Here is a 14983-nt window from a genome sequence, read left to right as displayed (position 1 = left end):
ATATATATATATATATATATATATATATATATATATATATATATATATATATATATATATATATATATATATATATATTGGTGTATACTGGCAGCAGGTTTTCTTTCAAACATGTTTCATTGAATATGACCGCATATTCTGTATTTATTATTTTCTGGTTTAGGGCTTCTATCCCTCTAACTATTTTCTTATACATATCGACAAGAACATATCGATGCCAACACAGAAGACAATGTCCAACATAACAGGCCAATTACACTGGATTAATCTTTGTGTTTAGATAGGAGATGCCTCGTATGGGCCAATAAGCCTTCTGCAGCCCCTATGTTTATCCCTTATGTATCCCCCCATGTTTTCACCTTCATTGTATTATCACCTGACCTAATGCGGGTATAAAATCAACTAGTATTGTAAGATCTGTTCACTTGAGAATGAACCATGGAGGTTCGAAACGTCGTGCAAATTATACAAATAAGTGTAATACACTCTATAGTAAATCACTTCTTTTCTTCACCTTAAAAGTACGAAAATGAGTTTTGGAGAACTCCTATTTCAATTAAGCCCTGATGCTAAGAAAATAGTTAGAGGGATAGAAGCCCTAAACCAGAAAATAATAAATACAGAATATGCGGTCATATTCAATGAAACATATATATATACATATATATATATATATATATATATATATATATATATATATATATATATATTATATATATATATATATATATATATATATATATATATATATATATATATATATATATATATATATATATATATTGCGCTCATTGACGTCACCAGAGACCCAAGGGCTTCCAGTTTTTTGTTTCAGCTTCTCAGTGTGGCGATCCAGAGGGGAAATGCTTGCTGCGTCCTCGGTTCTTGTCCAGAAGCGGAGGAGCTTCAAGAGATCCATAACCTTTAGGCATTTGTCTTGTATGTTTTGTAACCTTTAAATACACAATAAAGGAAAAAAAAATAAAAAAAGGGGAAGGGGGTGGTAGGAGAAAAGCACACAGAAACTGTATTGGAGGGGGACCTACATTCCCTCCAATGCGTTATGTGTGTTTTCCTCCGAGGCTATGGGTCCCCCTTCTTCCAGCCAGAGGTGGTACTTCCTATATATATATATATATATATATATATATATATATATATATATATATATATATATATATATATATATATATATATATATATATATATATATATATATATTTATTTATTTGAGAGCATTTCATAAACATACAATTCAGTATTATCCAGCTTTTTACATTGCATCATATTTGTGGCAAGTAATACGGAGCAGCCACGTTGCGTTCATCCATCTGGAGAGACAGCAAGATGTAATCTATACGCAGTACCTGAAGGTCGTCTCATTTTACCGTAGACATTTCCTGAGAATTTTAGCTCAGGAACTGTCGACAGGAAGAGAATTCTGTGTTAATTTTCCTGGCCGGATCTCTAGAGGGCAAGAGTTTGCGGTCGTTTTGATAGTCCCGAGTGAAATAGTTCGTGGATTTATGAGGGTTTTCGAGGCCCAGTTTGAGGAGGACAATTTGGCCAGACTTTTCATGGTCTTTCCCGAAGAAGGGGAAGGATTCACTGAATGTTTCCTTGAGCTAGTGCGAAGAGGGTTAGTTTTTCGAGATTGACATTACTTTATGTCAGGAATTTGAGAACTCACCAATATATATTTTTTTAACCTCTGAGGTCGAGAAGTTTATAGGAATTTTTCTATCGTTATGCGAGGAGAAAGATTTAGGTGTTTACCCGTTTTTATAACCTGACCATATTTGGGGGAGGATTTCCAGGAAACTTTTTGGCAGGACGGGCGAGAACACACACACCAGATATAATTTAGGACATTGTATGATATCAGGCCAGGAAATGACTTCAGGCCAGGAAGTGATCTCAGGCCAGGAAATGACCTCTGCCCAGGAAATGACCTCGGTACATAAAATGACCTCTGGGCAGGAAATGACATCGGGAATATGAAATGACCTCAGGCCATGAAATGACCTCAGGCCAAGAAATGAACTCGGGCCAAGAAATGAACTCGGGCCAAGAAATGAACTCGGGCTAGGAAATGATTTCAGTCCAGGAAATTATTTCCCTCCATCCCAATCCCTCCTTCCCAATATTTCCTTTTTTCTTCCATCCTTCCTTTCCTGTCTTCCTCTTTTCCTTCCTCTCTTTCCCTCTCTCTCTCTCTCTTTTCCTCCCTCCCTCCCTCCCACAAAAGGCTAACTATCTGTTGAGACTGGGCTAATGGCATAAACGCATCGTATAAATTCCGAGTGGCGCACCAAGACGCCATTCCTCACATTATTAAGGACTCGAACCCATGCTAAGTAGGAGCACGTCGACAGTTTTGCGGCCGAGGTGCCACCTCACCTTCCCCGTTCCCTTCATCTTTTGTTTTTAGCCTCTGCTTGCCTTCGGCGTCTGGGTCTGTTAATATGGGAGGCAGGGTAAACAATGGTGTGTAATCTTTGTGAAGGTGTGGGTGTCAGTGTTTCGTTTTTCCTTCTTCCTCGTCCTCTCTCTCTCTCTCTCTTTCTCTCTCTCTCTCTCTCTCTCTCTCTCTCTCTCTCTCTCTCTCTCTCTCTCTCTCTCTCTCTCTCTCTCTCTCTCTCTCTCTCTCTCTCTCTCTCTCTCTCTCTCTCTCTCTCTCTCTCTCTCTCTCTCTCTCTCTCTCTCCCTCCCTGCCCCCTGCAGGTAAATGTGACACACTTCGCACCTGTCGAGTATATTCCGGAATAACGTTTTTACCCTCCGTCACAAATGCCACTCTCTGGCCAATGTATAAACCGATGGCGGCCCATTTTTATATTGCGTGCTTCATAATGTAATATAGGCATTTGTGCAGCCTGCGTGTACGTTTGTGTATGTGTGTGTATGTGTATATGTATATATATATATGTGTGTGTGTGTGTGGGTATGTATGTGTGTGTGTACTTACCTAGATACCTAGTTGTGCTTGCGGAGGTTGAGCTCTGGCTCTTTGGTCCCGCCTCTCAACTGTCAATCAACTGGTGTACAGGTTCCTGAGCCTACTGGGCTCTATCATATCTGCATTTGAAGCTGCGTATGGAGTCAGCCTCCACTACATCACTTCTTAATTCATTTCATTTGTCTACTACTCTGACACTGAAAAAATTCTTTCTAACGTCTCTATGGCTCTATCTCCGTTGCTTAAGTTAACTCTAACAGCCATCTGTTCGACAATTCCTGCAGCTTGTCCAGGTCTTCGTGTGTGTGTGTGTGTGTGTGTGTGTGTGTGTGTGTGTGTGTGTGTGTGTGTGACCAGCCAAGTTACTGGATGGGGCGGGTTTAAAGGCTCCTGACACGTGTAGACTGGTGTTGAGTGACCGCTGCCGGCGGCGTTTGGTCAGAGTGCGGCGAGAGCTCCGGGGGACTCTGGCCAATACCTGCTGGGTTGTCTTGTGTCAAGAGCAGGGGTGGCGGGCGTGTGGACGAGGGGGCGCAACAATAGGGGGAGTGAGGGAGGCGACGATAGGTGGTGAACGGGATGCGACGACAAGACGAGCCACGAGAACGTGAGGGTGACAAACTTCCATTTAATTTACGTGTTATTGCGTACTGTATTCTACTGTACTTGGCTCTATGCGCATATTAAGCCTTGCGGTAGCTCCGGAGCCCCAAGTCAATGTAATCAATCAACCGCGGTCGCTTAATGTAATCAATCCTGACCCGTCTTTCTATCATGTCTTAAAAACTGTTCATTGATTTAACATCTACTGTCTCTTATATTAATCCATTCCACTTGTTCACAATCCTTACTCTAAAGTTGATCTTAACATTTCTATGATTCGCCAGTGTCTAATTTCCACCTGTGTCCCCTTGTTCTATTATTTTTCATGCCGATCATGTCTTGGTCATTCCTTCAATCCGTTCACATTCCTTCAATCCCTTCCTTCCCATCTTGTCCTCATATTCCTTCCAGGTGCTATATAGTCGTACTGGTGTTGCGCTTCCTCCTCATGCCTACATTATCTTGTTCACCTTGTCTGCTTCCATTGGAATCTCATATGTCGTTATTATGTCTCATTTATTTCTTATTTCCTCGAGTGCTGTGAGATCCGTCTCTCTCAACCTTTCCTCATTACTTATTCTTCTCAGTTCAGGCACGAGCCCTGCTGCATTCCTTCGCCTAGTTTTTGTGCTTCTTTAGATATAAAGTGCTGTGGCTGTATACTCTTGGATAGATGTAACGTTTAATGTGTACAGAGCTCTGACGATCATATCTACATTTGTTACCTGTTGCAACAGTTTCGAGCACGTCAGCACATTCTGTGTGTGTACCTCGGGTGTTAGATTCGTAGTTATGTCAACTCAAAGATTATTTGTTCTGTTTTGACATGGGGGAATGGTCTCGTTGTCTCTGTTTTACTTGCCTTGCATTTTTATGGGTTGAAGTTCTGCAGCCATGTCTCGGATAAACACCGGAACTTTCTCCTGGTCTTCCCTGTCGACTCATGATTGTCGTTGCTCTGATTTACAAGTTTCACATTTTATTTGAATGGCAGGGCGTCCTCAGCCTGGTTAATTATTGGCTCCCTTATCAAATTTAGCCTTTGCTTAGTGTTAGAACTGATATAAATATTGAGATAGTCTGCCCCCTTCTTTTCCATATGTGTGTGTGTGCGTGCGTGCGTTCGTGTGCACGAGGGTGTGGCCGAGAGCGTGGGTGCCTTTTGTGATACGGTGCTCAAGTTTGACTTGCAGTGGCAATAATAGATACTGAGTTCTACTGATTCCGTGTAGATTATGCAACCAGTCTGCTGGACACACACACACACACACACACACACACACACACACACACACACACACACACACACACACACACACACACACACACACACACACACACACACACACACATACCATACTAACCTGCATACCATGCAAGCTGATGGAGAAGATTGTGCGAAAAAAACTAGTGGAGCATCTGGAGCGAAGGAACTTTGTAACACAGCATCAACATGGGTTCAGGGATGGCAGGTCCTGCCTCACAGGGTTACTTGAATTCTACGACCAGGCAACAAAAATAAGGCAAGAAAGAGAAGGGTGGGCAGACTGCATATTTTTGGATTGTCAGAAAGCCTTTGATACAGTGCCACACAAGAGGCTAGTGCGAAAGTTGGAGATGCAGGCTGGAGTGAGAGGGAAGGTACTCCGGTGGATAGAGGAATACCTAAGCAACAGGAGACAACGAGTCTGTGTGAGGGGTGAAGTCTCAGATTGGCGAGACGTCACAAGTGGAGTCCCGCAGGGGTCAGTCCTCGGACCTATACTGTTTCTGGTATATGTAAATGATCTCCCAGAGGGTATAGATTCGTTCCTCTCAATGTTTGCCGACGATGCAAAAATTATGAGGAGGATTGAAACAGAGGATGATAGTAGGAGGCTACAAGATGACCTGGATAGACTGAGTGAATGGTCCAACAAATGGCTGTTGAAGTTCAACCCGAGTAAATGCAAAGTAATGAAACTAGGCAGTGGAAACAGGAGGCCAGGCACAGGATACAGAATAGGAGATGAAGTACTTAATGAAACAGACAGAGAGAAAGATCTAGGAGTTGATATCACACCAAACCTGTCTCCTGAAGCCCACATAAAGAGAATAACGTCTGCGGCATATGCGAGGCTGGCTAACATCAGAACGGCGTTCAGGAACCTGTGTAAGGAATCATTCAGAATCTTGTACACCACATATGTAAGACCAATCCTGGAGTATGCGGCCCCAGCATGGAGCCCGTACCTTGTCAAGCACAAGACGAAGCTGGAAAAAGTCCAAAGGTATGCTACTAGACTAGTCCCAGAACTAAGAGGCATGAGTTATGAGGAAAGGCTGCGGGAAATGCACCTCACGACACTGGAAGACAGAAGAGTAAGGGGGGACATGATCACAACCTACAAAATCCTCAGGGGAATCGACCGGGTAAACAAGGACGAACTTTTCAACACTGGTGGGACGCGAACAAGGGGACACAGGTGGAAGCTGAGTACCCAAATGAGCCACAGAGACGTTAGAAAGAACTTTTTCAGTGTCAGAGTAGTTAGCAAATGGAATGCATTAGGAAGTGATGTGGTGGAGGCTGACTCCATTCACAGTTTCAAATGTAGATATGATAGAGCCCAATAGGCTCAGGAATCTGTACACCAGTTGATTGACGGTTGAGAGGCGGGACCAAAGAGCCAGAGCTCAACCCCCGCAAGCACAATTAGGTGAGTACAATTAGGTGAGTACACACACACACACACACACACACACACACACACACACACACACACACACACACACACACACACACACACACACACACACACACACACACACACACACACACACACTTTTTACGTAACGTTCCTGACAATATAATGTTTTTTAGTATTCTTCATAATAGGGACCGCGAGTGACAGGCCGCTTATCGTACACCATGTAGGGTTACGTGCTTACCCTTATGCCAGAGGCGGAGGAGAAGGCAATGATCTCTGTGTATAAATTTGTGAAAATTTTCATTGACGGAAATTTTGTGTAAGAGAGCCTGTATACGGTAGTCACAGAAGAAAATAGAGCATTTTGAAAAACAATTATTGCCAGTTATTTCGGTATTTTCTTGTTGATAAGACATCGATGTAAACTGTATTGAAAAATTAGAAAATAGCTACCATTCACAAACGGAAAAGAAAACGAAAATAAAAACAAATTTATAGAACTTATTTATAAATATCTTATTTATATTTTACGTAATAGAATGTGATTACAGAAATTGTGATGAAAAGATTGAAAACAACAAGCTTCAAAATAGGTATAACGAAGTCTGGGTCACCACAAGGAGCTTTTGAAACAAAATGTAGTTTCTTCCCCCCAGACACGATATACTGAAGATATTGTGGCAATAGCAAGGCGGTGGTGGCGACGCCGGACTGAGAGCAAGGTACTGTTGTGGTGTGCTGCCTCTACTGCAGAGATGGCGTCCTCTCACCAGTGTCTCTATCGCCATTTTATCAGTTACTAAGTGTATTCCATGTATATATATATATATAATTATGTAATGTAAAAATGTCATATGTGCATGTAAAGTAACAAATGCTGTCTATTATGGGTTATGCATTCGAGTAATTCAATATTGTAATTTGTTTATGAAATTTAGCGTTGTTGCTTGTTTGGAGGGTGCGTACGGCCATGCAGTTGGGTGTTAAGGTATGTATACAAAGTTCTTGTAACACTGTACCACTATGCCAGGGTTGAGGCTTAAAGCGGGAGGTGCTATTTTTGGGCTTCTAGAGAACGAACTCTGAAAGGAGGTTTAAAGAAGATCTTACCAGTCGCTGAGAATCCACCGAGTTTCCTCTTTTTTCCGAGAAAACAAACAGGGTTAAATCTTTCAAGTGTGTTTAGTGTGTTCGCCAATTCGTTTGTCTATATGTCTGGATATTAATTTGTCTGTCCGTGCAATGCAATGATATAACGTTTATTAAAATCTTTATTGATAAAATTATATATAGATTTGCCTGATCGGTGTATTTCTGTTAGGTCTTATTACAGTAATGATGCTGCTCAATTCACTGTCAAACAGGAAAGAGAATTATACATGAGACATTAGGTCTAAATTGTAGATTTAAATACATATATATTTCAGGAGGTTACAGTCTACATCAGATAGAATACCGGGCATATGTTTTAATTCATATATTTGTAACTGTAAATCATTCACTGTCACTCAGGACAGGGATGGATTTATGAGATCCAGCTGAAAAAAATATGGGCAAGCAAACCTTGGATAAAGTGTTAATATGTAATTATTTCGTTGAATCCGTTTTAACTGTGACCCCTGTTTTAAGACTTACGATGACTCACGTTGTGGCAATGAGTTATATGTGGCAATGAACAACGAGGGTATCATACTACTGATATTTCTACTTCTAATTCTACCACCACCACAACTACTACTATTACTAATAAACTTAGTCGGGGCCACAAGAGGCTTGTGGAGGATCAGTCTGCACTGAATGTCTCAGGCATCCTTCGTATACCAGCAGAAGGCTTCCTTCCGCTCGGATATTATCTCTGTTGGTTGTTGATTAATTTGTGTGTGCGAGAGAGAGATGCAGGAAGAGATGTGGATACATTGACAAAAGACCTCTGCGGCCTCTGAGGTTATAGCACCCTAGTGTATCCGACCCTCACGCATCGCTTCCGTCCCCTAACATATCGTCGTGTGTATCTGTGCCATTCTCACAAGTGGCACAGCTCTGCCACTCCCCACCCGAGTAGACAGGACGGGATTCGTGAACATCGCTCCCTGCCTGAAGTACATGGTGTCCGTGGACAATCATCGGAATCTGTGATGATCACAGTTTTCGTTTTTACACTTTTTATTGATCTAGTGAGACAATGCGATACTATCATTGGCCGCCACAGACCCACCCTGACCAATTGTATTTTGGACGTCTGGTTTGATGGTTCTCTCAACCTATATCCACCCCTCTCTCTCTCTCTCTCTCCCTACCTCCACCCCTTCTCCTTTCCTCCATCTGCTTTTCTCTTTCTCTCCCTCCCTGCATCTACCGTCTTCCTTCCACCCTATTCCTTCCTCCCTTCACGCCCATTCTCCCGTCATCTCCCTTTCTCGTACCCTTCCTCCACCTTCTCTCTTCCTCTACCCTTTTTTTTCTCTCTCACTCTCCCTCCATCCATCCCTATCTCCTTTTTTATCATTATTCTCTCAGACGATATAGTGGTAACAGTTCTGCTATCTGTTCTACCCACGTTCTCTTGCATGGACGGAGATCAAGTGACAAAGCTGCATCGCACTCTTTCTACTCTTTTCCTCGTCATATACGTACATATTCATTAACTCAACCGGTAAGAGTTCAAGGGGAGAGCACGTAATTACCGTCTATGAGTTAATTTAACAGCCTGTTCGTCTGTTCTTCCGTCCACTCTTCCATCCGTCCAACTTTCTTACGTGTATAGGTTGTAGTTGGTGAAGAAGAAGTGGATAGACTGGATACATTACCTGATTGATTTGACTGAATATTGCAGACGCACGAATGGATGTTGATAAATCGGAATTATGAAGGTGGTGGAGCGAGAGACGAGCATACCATTGAATGACAGACGTGCTAATAGATGAACGTGAGACGTGCACACGCGCGGATGACTTAGAAACGAGCACACGGACGAAGAAGTGGCTCACACAAGGACGAACGAAAGACATACAAACGGATGAAGGAGGGAGCAGGAATTCCATCACGCTGAAGTGTGCTGGAGAGAGTGATAGAGCTGTGGCAGCACTCTTTAAGGAGCTTAAGATTTCTTGCTGGAGAACTCCACCCGCTGACACTACTGCTGGAGAGATTCGCCCTCTTACACTGCTGCAGGAGAGGTCTCTGCTGCTGCTGCTGCAGGAGAGGTCCGGCCTCTGCTGCTGCTGCTGCTGCAGGAGAGGTCCAGCCTCAGCCGCTGCTGCAAGAGAGGTGTCTGCTGCTGCTGCAGGAGAGGTCCAGCTTCTGGCGCTGCTGCAGGAGAGGTACGGCCTCTGCTGCTGCTGCTGCTGGAGAGGTCCGGCTTCTGCCGCTGCTGCAGGAGAGGTCAGGCATCAGCCGCTGCTGCTGGAGTGGCCCGGCTACTGCTGCAGAGGAGGTCCGACCTCTGCTGCTGCTGCTGCTGGCACTCGGCCGGTCAGCCCCAAAAGGGCACTTGTTCCCGGGAGGGATTTAATGGCTAATTTCTTTAGTTCTTTTTGAGTGGAGGGAAAACACAGGAGGAGAGAAGGTAGAAAGGAGAGGTAGGAAGAGTGGAAGATTTAGAGTGCCAGTGGGATGAGTGTCAAGAGAACTGGAAATTGGACGTGTGGGATGAGAGAGGAAGATAATGGGTATGGACGGGAATGGCTGAAAAGGAGGAAATCAGACATTGTATGTTAGATTTGTCAAAGTAGGAAGAACATAGGAGAAGGAAGAATTAAAAGGAAATAACAGTGGAAGGTTCTGAAAGTGCTTACAAAACAGGGTAAACAGAGAAGGCAACGTGAGGCTAAGAGACAGAAAATGGTAACGTATGATAAATAGATGAAAGCATAGGGTAGACATGTATGACTGCACGTGCCATTGGTAAAGTCTACGGACCAAGATTGCCACGTTTAATTATCAAGACGCCGTGTGTCGTGGGACGAGAGTCGCTCTTCTCACAGTCCGATTATTATATTACCACCACCAGACGTCCTTGTTATATTATTACTTGTGACGACACACGCTGGACTACAGGGATGGGAGGTTGGTGGGAAGGGGGCGAGGCAAGATGTGGAGATGAGGAAAGTTGACACTGTAGCATGCAAGGCAAATGGGAAGGATGTAGAGAGATAAAAGAGAAGAGATAGAAGATAAGGCGTGGGGAAAATGAGAAAAAGGAAAGATACATAATATAGAGAAAAGAAGAAAGAGGTAAAAAATATAAAATATAGTTGTGAGAACACTGACAGTAATAAACACATTAAAATGAAAACATGGAAATTTTAAGAAGTTGGTTTACATTATATAGATGAGATCCTAAATGGGACTGACTTGAACAACACCAATGTGAAAACTCTGCCCTGATGTTCTCACTCTTTATACTGTCAAGTTTAACCTATCTCGGGCTCTTCCACAACGACAACACGGTCCTGCCATACATGCGAGCCCTTCATTTCTTGACAAATGGCACAGTAGCTCTTCCACTTATACTGTGGCACCCAGAAGGGTCCCAGGGATCCGTTTCGGACGATCTAGTTAATGGGTCTGAAGTTTTAGATTTTCTTAAAACTTCCCTTGTAACCTGATTTCTTAACTCTTGGTATTAAATACACCTATTTTGAATTTCTAAACGGCACTATTATTATTATTCGGATTACTGTATTCGTCTCTTGTAATGTATTTATGGTTTGTGCTTATGAATGGCTTTTGTGTTTGAATGGCTTGTTTCATCTGATGTTCCGGTTGTTACTTCCAGGAAGGCTTCATGAAACCTCCTCGGGTCGCTTCAGTGAAGGCTCTCTGGAGGCTTCAGGGAAGGTTCCCTGGAGGCTTCTAGAAAAGCTTTCGTGAATCACGCCCTTATCTCACGACTACACTCAAGAATCATTACATGACTAAATGACATCACATTTCCGCATCTTAGATCTCTCTCACATCCACATAGATACCTGTTTATTTATATTATTTCGCTTCTCTTTTTCAAAGTCTTTCCCTACATTTTGTCACGTAAGCCTTTTCACACATCAAACTTCTCTCTTCCACCTCCTTTTTCCCGTTCACTGAGTTTTCGACTTTTGCCTTATTCCGCCTCCTCCCTGAGTTCTATCTTCCTTCTCCTACTTCCCTCTCCTTCAAATTCTCTCTTCTCTCTCTTCTCTTTCTTAACCTCTCCTTCATCCTGCCGGAAACAGCCGTAAAACTATATAACGAGAGGCCTTTGCGACACGTAAAACGCAGCAGCCAGAGTGATTCACTGAGAGCGCTTGTGGGTGGAATCTGAGGAGGGGTGTGAGGGTTAGGGATGATTGGCTGGTAGTGATTGGTAAGGTGCAGTAAGGATTGGTTGGAGGTAAGGTGGGGGAGGACGTGATGGTGGTGAAGTGGAGGATGAGATTGATGGTCGTTTCGCCTGATATGGTAGAGGAGAGTGATCGGTGAATATTAGTAAATGGTTTGTAATTACTGCTAGTGCTGGGTTGACTGGGAAAGTGAATTGATAATAATGACCAGTTGAAGTGAGATTTTCATCGGATGCTTGAAGGGTGAGGAGAGCCTCTCAACTGTCTATCAATCAACTGTTACTAACTAATTTTTTGTTTTCCAAACACACACACACACACCCAGGAAGCAGCCCGTAACAGCTGTCTAACTCCAAGGTACCTATTTACTGCTAGGTAACAGTGGCATCAGGGTGAAAGAAACTCTGCCCATCTGTTTCCGCCGGCGATTGGGATCGAACCGGACCCTGGAATTACGAATCACAAGCGCTGTACATTCAGCCACGGCCCCTCCACTCAGCCACGGCCCCTTCACAGTTGTGTGTGTGTGTGTGTGTGTGTGTGTGTGTGTGTGTGTGTGTGTGTGTGTGTGTGTGTGTGTGTGTGTGTGTGTGTGTGCGCGTGGATGTACGTACGCGCTCATATCTTATGTCAGCTATCACCGCGGGTTAAGATGTAGGCTAATCACAGTTTGTTTTAAGTAACCAACCACTGAGGATTATATTGCTTCAGTCATATGGTCTCTTGAATTCAAATGTGTGTATCATTCTGCTTAAGAGCAGTATAAACAGTTGCAGTAATCCAACTGCTTATCGGGTTCATACAGGTAAAGATTAATTCTGGAAAATTATTATTTAGGTTAAAGACACTAAAAGTGACCATTGTCGCAAAAGGAAATAGTTTTGTCAGACCGGGTTTGAGCAGAAGATCGCAAGCTATTCCACCAAACGGTTCAGACTGTTAAACAGGCAAGGACTCTCCCTGTTACCGAAATTTGCACTCGAATCAGTTTGTTTATGTGGGGGAATAATGCTGTACGTGTTACTGCAACTGTGGTCGTAGAGTTCTCTCACCTCTCGGGTGCTAAAGTGAAATGCATAGTCATTAATTTTGTTGAAATTACCCGGAGCGTCATTTCTCTTGGGAATATTACTAATTCGGGGCCTCTGGTGCTCTCTGTGTACGGCAGGTACCTTGTTATGTTTATATAGGAGCAGTTTTGAATATTGTTACCTAGATAGGGATTTATTTTGGATCACTGTAAATGTTGTATTCAATGTAAATGTGATACAGTCGGATTAACTGTTATTGGAGTCGTATTACATTTCAAGGACAGTACATTTCTTTAAATACACAGACACACACAGACACTCAAGACACACACACACACACACACACACACACACACACACACACATACATATATATATATATATATATATATATATATATATATATATATATATATATATATATATATATATATATATATGTATATATATATATATATATATATATATATATATATATATATATATATATATATATATATATATATATATATATATATATATATAGAACTTAGTAACAAGGTAATAAGCTCGGAGAGTATGGAAGGACCTTCCAGGGTAACGAAAACAGTGACAAAGCCAACTTAAATATATCATCCGGAGAGTCGTATGTCATGTGTCATGTGTCATGTGTCACGTGTCATGTGTTCTCACAATATAAAGCTTCCAGGTTTTAGAGGACGTAGATCACTGCTGGTGACGATGGTGCAGGCTGGCTGTCGGTCACCCCCGGCGGGCTGTCGGTCACCCCCGGCGGGCTGTCGGTCACCCCCGGTGGGCTGTCGGTCACCCCGGCGTCGCCAGACCAGTGTGGTCGGTCATAACAACAACAACAGTGGCGGCGGCGGTGACAAACGACCCGTGTAAGCAAACATGGCTGAAGATATGACCTGTTTATTACTTCTCGGGTTATTGATACTGTTTCCCATCCTCCCCCCCCCCCCTTGCTCCACCTCTCCTCCTTTTGTCTTATTCCACTCCTCCTCTTCCTCCTCCTCCTCTTCTCCTCCTCTTTCACGCCTTTCATCTTCTTTCGCTTCCTTCCAATTCCTCTCCTCTTTCATTCCTTCCGTTTTGCATTAATTATCCCCTCATCTTTCATTCTTCCTCATCTGTTCTTTCACTCCTCCCCTCTTCTGTCCCTTTCTATTTTCTTCCATTCGTTCTCCCTTCTATTTCCATTCTTTCCCTCCTCTTCCATTCCTCCACTCCTACCTTATACTTTAACCCCTCCCCTCTCTTTTTCCTTCGCTCTACTTCCCTCTCCCATACAGAGAACAGTCACACCTGTTATAAGTCACAAGCACATGACCTATTACACTTTCATTCTTCACTTGCAAATTAATATTATAATTATAAGTCAGTTTTAAAAGTAAAATATTGTTAATATAAAGAAGGCGAACAGAAGAGTTGGTGAGACTTATAACATACTTTATACTGTTTAGTGGAGAAAGTGGAGCCTGTTCTCTTTATTTGTAATTCCGTAAAGAATCCAACCTTCTAGCCTCACCAGAAACGTTTGAACCCACTTAACCTATCGTAAACGTTGGTATTTGTGAGGCGTTACTTTCGTACGTTGCACTTATAGCGATGGTGTCGAGAAGGTAAACAATGCGGGCTAATAGTTGAGTGGGCGGGTTGTAGGGTGAGTGTGGCCACCTGCACCTGCCAGCCAGCACCCGCGGCGTCACCCTGTAGGACACTTACACAACACTGGGTGTGGGGCGCTTCGCCTCCCACCTGTCAACACACTGCTGCTCTGGGTGATAAACGTGCGCCAGGCAAGCCATGAGGGGCTCTCATCTGCTCCTTCTCATTCTTTCGCCTTTCTCTCTCTCTCTCTCTCTCTCTCTCTCTCTCTCTCTCTCTCTCTCTCTCTCTCTCTCTCTCTCTCTCTCTCTCTCTCTCTCTCTCTCTCTCTCTCTCTCTCTCTCTCTCTCTCTCACTCTCTCACACACAAGCACACACACATACCCATACACACAGACACACTATGTGATGGTGGCCTGTCGAGCGTGGCTGGGGGGGAGAAGGCGGACGGATTAGAGGGGCAGAAAATGTCAACAAAAAATATAATAAAAACAGAATTGTGGAGAGGGTTGTTAGCTTAGCAAAAACGTACCAAGAGCAGTTCTTCTCAACAATATTTAATACGTTAAAAACAATTTTTGTTACATATCTGCGCGTAGTTGCATCGGACCGCAATACGAACGCGTCAAGAGGGAGGAGGTGCTGTAGCGAGGGAGGGGGTGCTGTAGCGGAGACTGGAGAACCAACACCAGCCCAGGAAGATGGCAATTAAACTCCAGGAGGAGGATTAATGGCTCATCTGCGACACGACGTGTTTCCTGGGTTCGACTC

The 14983-nt window shown here is 43.2% G+C and overlaps 2 protein-coding genes across 2 annotated transcripts in view; one reads left to right on the top strand and one right to left on the bottom strand.

The window, feature by feature from the left end:
- LOC123752409 (uncharacterized) overlaps positions 1–14983 on the top strand; it is a 270374-nt gene that overhangs the window by 40965 nt on the left and 214426 nt on the right. The window lies entirely within an intron of this gene.
- The window catches only part of LOC123752719 (ribosome-binding protein 1-like), a 90553-nt gene continuing 84979 nt past the window's right edge, over positions 9410–14983 (bottom strand). The window contains exon 3 of the mRNA XM_069314705.1: positions 9410–9622. Within this exon, the coding sequence (XP_069170806.1) occupies positions 9410–9622 (213 nt within the window). The remainder of the gene's footprint in view (positions 9623–14983) is intronic.

The sequence above is a fragment of the Procambarus clarkii genome, chromosome 7 (genome assembly GCF_040958095.1).
Source record: "Procambarus clarkii isolate CNS0578487 chromosome 7, FALCON_Pclarkii_2.0, whole genome shotgun sequence".
In the NCBI taxonomy this organism is placed as follows: domain Eukaryota; kingdom Metazoa; phylum Arthropoda; class Malacostraca; order Decapoda; family Cambaridae; genus Procambarus; species Procambarus clarkii.
This window is presented reverse-complemented; position numbering and strand designations above follow the sequence as displayed.